The sequence below is a fragment of the Pygoscelis adeliae genome, unplaced genomic scaffold, assembly GCF_000699105.1.
Source record: "Pygoscelis adeliae isolate BGI_AS28 unplaced genomic scaffold, ASM69910v1 Scaffold19, whole genome shotgun sequence".
Lineage (NCBI taxonomy): Eukaryota > Metazoa > Chordata > Aves > Sphenisciformes > Spheniscidae > Pygoscelis > Pygoscelis adeliae.
Window position 1 is genome coordinate 528,165 of NW_008825533.1, and position 7,892 is coordinate 536,056.

The 7,892-nt window shown below is 39.0% G+C and overlaps 1 protein-coding gene across 1 annotated transcript in view; it reads right to left on the reverse strand.

Annotated features, from left to right (window-relative positions):
• ACOT12 (acyl-CoA thioesterase 12) overlaps nt 1–7,892 on the reverse strand; it is a 32,235-nt gene that overhangs the window by 2,926 nt on the left and 21,417 nt on the right. Inside the window, exons 10-11 of the mRNA XM_009331786.1 lie at nt 5,986–6,069; nt 994–1,127 (exon numbers count right to left, since the gene is read on the reverse strand). Of these exons, the coding sequence (XP_009330061.1) occupies nt 994–1,127; nt 5,986–6,069 (218 nt within the window). The remainder of the gene's footprint in view (nt 1–993; nt 1,128–5,985; nt 6,070–7,892) is intronic.

A 7,892-nucleotide genomic window follows, 5' to 3' on the forward strand; every position in this document is an offset into this window, starting at 1 on the left:
CACTGTCTTGGAAGTACTGATCACTCTCTCCTCTTGCATTGCAACAAAAAGAAGTCAGAATTTTTCTTTACAGTGGCAGTAATTGATTTATTTAATTTCAGCTTCTACTGCCTCAGCAATAAGCACTGCGAAGCTGGTATTCCATTTTGACCAATCAGGCTCATGGTAGTGGTGAGAAATATGAGATTTTGGCTGCAGATACGGAAAATCAACACAATATTTCTTCAGTTTTCATTTGTTACAAGCAATGAACTCAGCAGAGGTTGTAAATTTTCAAATATCCCTAAGCTTCCACTTTCACCCTCTGATAAAAATCTTTCAGGATAGAATGACTAACTGAAAAAGCTTCTCCTTTAAGAGAATATTCACCAAATCAAATTAGTATCGTATCAATTCAATTGTCTCTAGTCATTATTCTACACCATATAACGTAATTTAAAAAACCTCAAACACCTTTTACAGCAATTCTGAAACCCATTCCAATTCAGATACACTTTATAAGATGTTATTTTTCTTAAAATATGCATTTTGAAGATCCCCATTTCTTGATTTCTCACTTTGACTGTGCGATGAAGCTGAGCATCACTGTCCCAAACAACACAAACATGAAGGAGTCCACAGCTTTGCCTGACTTCTTACAGAGAGCATGCACAATGTATCGACCTCTATTTATATGCAACCTACTCAGATTAACCCTTTCAACATCCCTTTGTCTAGGCATGGAATTTTGTTCATTTTAGAAAATGATAACTTCTGTCCCAGCTCTCTCTTTCAACAGTCCAGGGCAACCATATTTTTAAATCAGACTTAGGAGAAATCAAATTTTATTTTTAAGGTAAAAGACCCAATCCATACTTTGACTAATGAATCTTTAATGTCAACTTCTTACAGAAATTTCTTCTTAATTAGGTGTCAACATCTCAAAAATATTTGTATCAGAAAAGGGCAGTTGTCAGTGGATTTGAACAGTCTTAAAGAATGCTAAGTTCTTACAAGAAATGTTTGTCCCATTGTTGGCGGAATGTGAAGTCAGACAAAAGGGAGAAAGCTAGATGGGACGGTATCTTCACTTGCATTTCAACTTTGAGTGACAACACGTCACCCTCCTCATGAGTCCATATTTTTATCTGAAAAAAGTTAGTAACATATTAAAAACAAGGAATGTTTGCTGTAAATATTTTAACACTAGTAAATGTTACACATTTAGGACTTAAGCAGGTCTTCTCAGGAGTACAAATGAAACTATCTGACAGATGAAAGGCAGATGAGTATTCAAGATTAGTTTTACATTAAAATACAGCACAATATAAAATCAAATACACTGATAGCATAGTGACATCACACAGTTTTAATTACATCTGGTTATGGATAGCTGAATTAGCTTGCAAGTGGAAATGAATGAGCTAGAGGCCAGTATGACCTCCTTCTCACACTATGTATATACAGTCTCTAAATACCTTTCACAGTGCAGATGCCTTGGAAAAAAAATGAGTTATTGGACCATGTAGATGTCACCACTTTCATAAACAACTTAGGAATGAAGGTGAAAACCTTTTCTCAACCTTGCTATAGAAAGTCTCCTCAGAGAGGCTTTAGTTCACTGACTTCAAAAGCTAACGGGGCAACCTGAGGACCTCATGCAATTCTTTTTGTGAATTTGGCATCCATAATCGGTGACAGGAGATTAGACTTTTTAAATCTGGGCAGGTACTGGTCCAGAATTCTACCATTTTTTAAGATGGCCCTCGAGCCAGGTTGCGTTACAGAAATATGGCATAAATATGGGAAAGCAAGGGAAGGTAACATATGATTTTTAGGAAGGAACGGAAGAAACTTTATTAAGGTAGATTTATCTGAAGTAGTAGTGATGGCTACTTAAAGCTTTCCAGGAATTCAAAAGTTAAGAGTAGGATCCATTCGATGCGGCACTGGTGAGCAGGCTGCAGTGAGGCCACACTAGATGAAACAAGCATCCCTGCAGTATGTGTGAGGAAACACAGACTTTAGCAAAATAAGACAAAGCAACTGCCCTCTCTGCCACCAGGATTTTGGAACACATCCAGCAGTCCTGCGCATTGCAGCTTTGGGGAGCTTACCTGGAAAGATCCAAAGGGGACCAGACTTTTACAAAAGCACCTTCCGAGCTTTAAGAGGGATGATTTTGGATGATACATGGATTACCACCTTGATCCATCTCTCCAACCTATGCAGTCCAGTAGCTTGTCTTTAATTAGTAATTAGCAGAGTTCAACTACTTCAGCTCCCTTTGTCCATGCAAATCAGTCACACATTGGCTGATGCCCCCTTCCCCTAAAATGGCTCCACATTTCTCTTTCCAAAATATCTTTTTTTTCCTCCCCTATTCTTTACGTGAAGCACAGCACCTGGAGTTAACAATATGCTGAAAAATTATTTCAAAACAGTTTTGTCTCTCTTGTCCCACACTTGCATTATCTTGTCTTGATTATTTTGGGTCTATTTCTAGTCATAGGCCTGAACCCTAACGCAGAGAATTCAAAAGGAATAACCTGCACATAACAATGTACACACAATCCTTGCAAAAGAAGGGCTTGGCATCTTCCATAAACCCTGTATAATGGAAGAAGATGGGTAGAAGAGAGTGGTTAGAATTAGTGGACTTTATTCCCAAATTTTAATCTGATACGCTAAATTGCTTCTCAAATCCTAGAAAGTTTTAACAAATTTCCCTTTCTAGGTGATAGAAAGTTCATAAGCTTCATCATCTCTGTTGGTTTTGCTATATCAAAAATTAACAATCTTTTGGTTTATGGAGCATTTGTGCAACAACACAGATTTTACATGTTTCTGTATTTTCATGTTTTGGAATAGGAAAAAACCACCAATATAATCCAGCAAGCATCTTGCTGAAGTAAAGTTTGGGGTAAAACAAAAGGCCTAAGAGCTTTAGAAACGAGCTACAGGACACATGGACCAATATTCCTCTAAGGAATAGAAGAGAAATCCTGTTGTCTTAGGAGTCTTCTAGACTTGAAAGTCACAAAATGAAGTAGGAGGTGCAGCTGTTAAAAACTCTCTCTGCTAAGTGAACACTGGCAAGGCCAGGTTATTACTATAGGCCTACAAGTCTTGTGGCTCTATGCCAAAGAGCTCACAGTGCCACTTTCTACCTTAAAAAACTGTCAATCACCTTGGTGTCATTCTAATTCCAGGGAAAAGGGAACAAATCCTCTGCATATAGAGAAGCACATGCTGCTTTGCAAAATCTACTTACTAGAATATTCCATCCCAAAATACAGTTCAGTCTAATGACTTTGACAGTCTCCTTTCCCATAGTAGACTGCCTTCAGGCAGAGCACTGATCAGCGCTACTACCCGATTCCTATTTGTTCTTTCAGCCTCTCCCCAGGAAACCATTTCATGGACACTGAAGAGATCTGTTTGAGTGGAAATGCTGCTATGCGTGTCTGATGATTATCAGAGAAGGCTAAGTAGTTGTTCTATGAGGCTGTATACCCTAAGCACAAGGCTCAAGACCTGGTACATGAATGCAGAGAATGTAAGACCGGTATGATATACGTGTGGTGGCCTGCAGTGCTTAAGGAAAGATGATGTAATGTTCTGAGCTAGACACAGTTTCTTAAGGGAACTTCCCTTGTGCTCACATTTGCAAAAGTGACAGAAGTGAGCGTGAAACAGTGACAAGTGATCCAAACTAACATTCGCCAAGATGGTAAGTTTCATTAAGCAGAGCTGGCAGAAAGCCTTCCTCGGAGCTGCATCTATACCAGCATTTAGGGACTCAAGCACACATCTAAATTTGACTGGAGGAGTTTGTATAAGTACAGTCCAAGATTGGCAAAGAAAATGAGAGTGAAACCAAAGAGCAAATCCAATCCACCTAGTGGGTTAATTTAGAGGTAAGCATACAGCCACATATGGGAACAAGCATACCCTCTGCCTACTGCTGACATCCATACTTCGCTAGCAGTCTACCTTGTGCCTGCAAGTAGATGCTAAATAAAAAAGAAGACCTACTTACGGAATAAACGGTATACAACAATTGAAGTGGCCTACAATCGTTAAGTATGGTTTGCTATCACTGTTCACTGCATACATCCTTTCAGAAAAAAAAAAAATAGTGTGCTACCCTGGATCCCTGCCACTTCTTTAAGGAATATCTAATGACTGACAATGCCAGATTATGCAGAAATGTCCAGAACAATGGGAATGGATGGCTACTCTCCATTCATTGACAGCATCAGTGTGATTTGCATCCTACATCCTGCCTGAGCCAGATTTTGCTGGATTTCGATACCCACTTCAATTAGATGAAAGAACAGCTAGAAAAAGCTACTCAAGATTTTCCACCAGATAAGGCCTAAGTGGCTTAGACGCAGATCTTACTATCAAGACTCCCCCAAAAGGGGCGGAAGTTCCAAACTCCACTAATACTGGAAGGTACCTGGTGGCTTGCTGAGAGAGAGAAGTAACATCATGCTGTTTAAAATGTCATCCAGAACGTGCATGGGTTTTGTTTTTTTGTATGAAGTAATTTTTTCACAACATTTGGTACTGGTTCTATTACAGGTTTCAAGCATTTAGGGTTAAGAAAGAAACTGAGATTGTGGCAGTCCCACTGGATGCAGAAAGGAAGTTTCACACAGATAATAATACAGTCTTAGCAGAGGCTTGAAAATAATGCTCAATGTTTCAGTCTGATTGTTCAAGCTTGCTTCTTCCAGCATGAGTGCTGTCTGCCATTTAATTGACACAACTGTGTTTACTGAAAGTTATTAACCACTGGAACAACCTGCACATGGAACTGGCAGATTTGCTGTCACTGGAATTCCTTACGATTTATATATGCTCTTACTCAAGTAGCTTATTGACCAGATGCAAGAATCAGTAAGTGAAGTTTCATAGCCTGTGACATGCAGGAGGTCTGACTAAAAGATTGTAACAGTCTTTTCTTGTCCAAAACATCTCTGAATCTACATGATCTTAAAGTAATCTGCCAGTCACTAACTATATTTCAGAAACCAAACCTTAACAGGTATCTCTTGATAGTTTGGAAAACATGCACTGTGACTAGGTTAAAACCGAGTCTTCCCAGCTAAATTATTTTGCTACTGGTTTTCTTAACAGCATCTTCCTATCTTAAAACTGGCTTACACAAGATTTCTTACTGATTTTGAGCTTATAACACTGATGGATGAACAGAGAGGTGCTTTGCTTTCAGGCTTTTGTAATTTTTTAATAGAAAAAGGGCAGAAAGAAAGATATCCAAAAGGAAAAACGTGCATAGAAAAAAAGAGTCAAGTGGTCTTCTGAGAAGACAGAGAGTGAAAAACATGGTATATAACTTGCTGCCACCTGTCAACTGGCAGCATCCGCTTGGAACTATCACAAGATAATGCCAGCTACTTAGAAACATCTCCCATGCTGCAAAGCTGGTAAAGACAGTATATTACAGACTGCCGCACACATGTTGCTTATCACAGTGACATGAGAAGCCCCACAGATCATCAACAGCACTGCCTAAACAAAGATGTCCAAGTTTGGTGTTTCACTGGAATCAAACAATTTGGCAAAACCACAGAAGCACGTCAGTTGTGGCAAAGAAAATGTCTCACAGAAATGAGATATGGGTTTGTTTGTGTTTTTACACTCTCCTGTGTGTTGCTTAACAAGCCCAAGTGATCAGTTGCTGGCAAGCCTGCCCTTCTGGGATCCCAAGTCCTATGTTCACCAGTCATTCAGACCATCTTAGAACTTGTCATGGCACTTCCAGTTTGCACAGCACTCAGGACAATCAGAGGTTGCTTTGCAACATTTCAGGGAAACTCTGGGAGTTTTGGTTTTCAACCCTAGCCACAGTAAAACCAAACACTGCCAAGCCAATGTATTTATTTACAAATGTAGAACGTTGCTTTTCTCTGCCTACCTCTTATGGTGAAACATAACTAAAGTGGCTATGTAGCTATTCCACAATTATGTACTTACATCATCCAGTGTACCAGTTATTTCCCACGCTGGTTTTGCTGCTAGGTGTGTCAGTGCAGCTATATTGCTGTAACTCACATATGCCTGAAACATAAGATACATTTCTGAAAATGAAGGGGTAAAGGTACATTTCACTAAACATTCCAGAAATTAGATGTTCTTTTTCTATTATTACCCCTCACTTGCAAACAAATGTGTATTTTCCCTCACTTGCAAACAAATGTGTATTTTCCCGTACGTGTTTTCTTTCCAGAAAACACAGTCCAGTAGTTTCTGAATTAAATACTTTCAATAGCTAGATTATGTGCTCACATGGCTGTTGGCAAAACAACCCTAATTAAAGAACAACAAAACACCACTTTGGGCTTCTCCAATTATAAAGCAGTGCAGAAAAACTGTGACCACCAGAGAGATAATACAGGTAACCTCTCAGACCACTAAATGAATGGTTTTGTCCATCTTCCTCCTAAGTAATTAAAATCTACTAGAAAATTAACCTCTTCATTGCTATCAAGCTGTAGTCTATTTTGGCAATTGCTTTACACAGCAGGCTCAGAGCAGAGAAAGTGCAAATATATCCATTATTTATGCTTGACTACAGTGGATGGAGTTCTCATTTAACCACTGTATAAAGAGAATACCGTTTAGAGTCTTTAATGACAGGTTTTAATTCAGTATTAAATAAGTCTTAAGTAAGCCATTTTTATCTTTGTGTGCATATTTATATTTATTGCTTTGCAGAAAAGAAATGGTGCCTCAGACAGTGGAGATGCCACTGTTAACAGCAAAGCACTTCCTGCATTATAATTCTCAATTATTTATTTTTTCATGTAATGGAAAAATATCCAGTAAAATATCTGGGAGCCACTGAGATCTTAAATGCAATGAAAATTTAACCATAAAAATTCGACACTGAAACAACATTTAGGGTGTCTATAAATCTATCTAAACTCAGGTTCATCACTATTCATTTCATGGCACAGGAACATTGTATGGCCTAGCATGTCCAAGCTAGAAACACGTACCACTTGATGCAGATTATCTAGGAATGAACATATGTTTTCACCTCTCTTTCCCACAGAAACAAAGTTTATGCTATTTCACTGTTCCTCTGTCTGTTGGTATTGCCATGTCTCTCCCCCCACTTTTAGCATTTACTAAAAGGTCTCCTCACAGCAATTTTTGAGAAAGTCAGTGGCTGGATAAAGCAAAAAAAACCCCAAAACATTCCTCTACAGAGTCCAGCTTTTTAAAAGCTGGGGACACTGGGATATACATCTGCAGGAAACCTTACAGCTTGGCTGCTTTAGAGATCACTTGTTAGAAGAGTCTATCTTAAAGACATTTTTTATGTTTTGTACAAAACTTACTCTTAAATCAATAGTGAAGCATCTACTCTCTTTTTTCAGAAGAAAAAAAATGTTCATCTTATTACATATTTATCCATTCTTCCATGACTATCATAACGCTTAAGTACAGAAGGTCTGCTTTGGAAACTGATTTTTTTTTTTTTTTTTTAAATTAAGGTTGGAAAAGACCTCTAAGATCATCGAATCCAACCATCAACCCAACACCACCACGCCCACTAAACCATGTCCCTAAGTGCTTGCATCTACACGTCTTTTAAATACTTCCAGGGATGGTGACTCAACCACTTCCCTGGGCAGCCTGTTCCAATGTTTAACCACTCTTTCAGGAAAGAAATTTTTCCTCATGTCCAATCTAAACCTCCCCTGGCGCAACTTGAGGCCATTTCCTCTTGTCCTATCGCTTGTTACTTGGGAGAAGAGACCGACACCCACCTCGCTACAACCTCCTTGCAGGTAGTTGTAGAGTGCGATAAGGTCTCCCCTCAGCCTCCTCTTCTCCAGGCTAAACAACCCCAGTTCCCTCAGCTGCTCCTCATA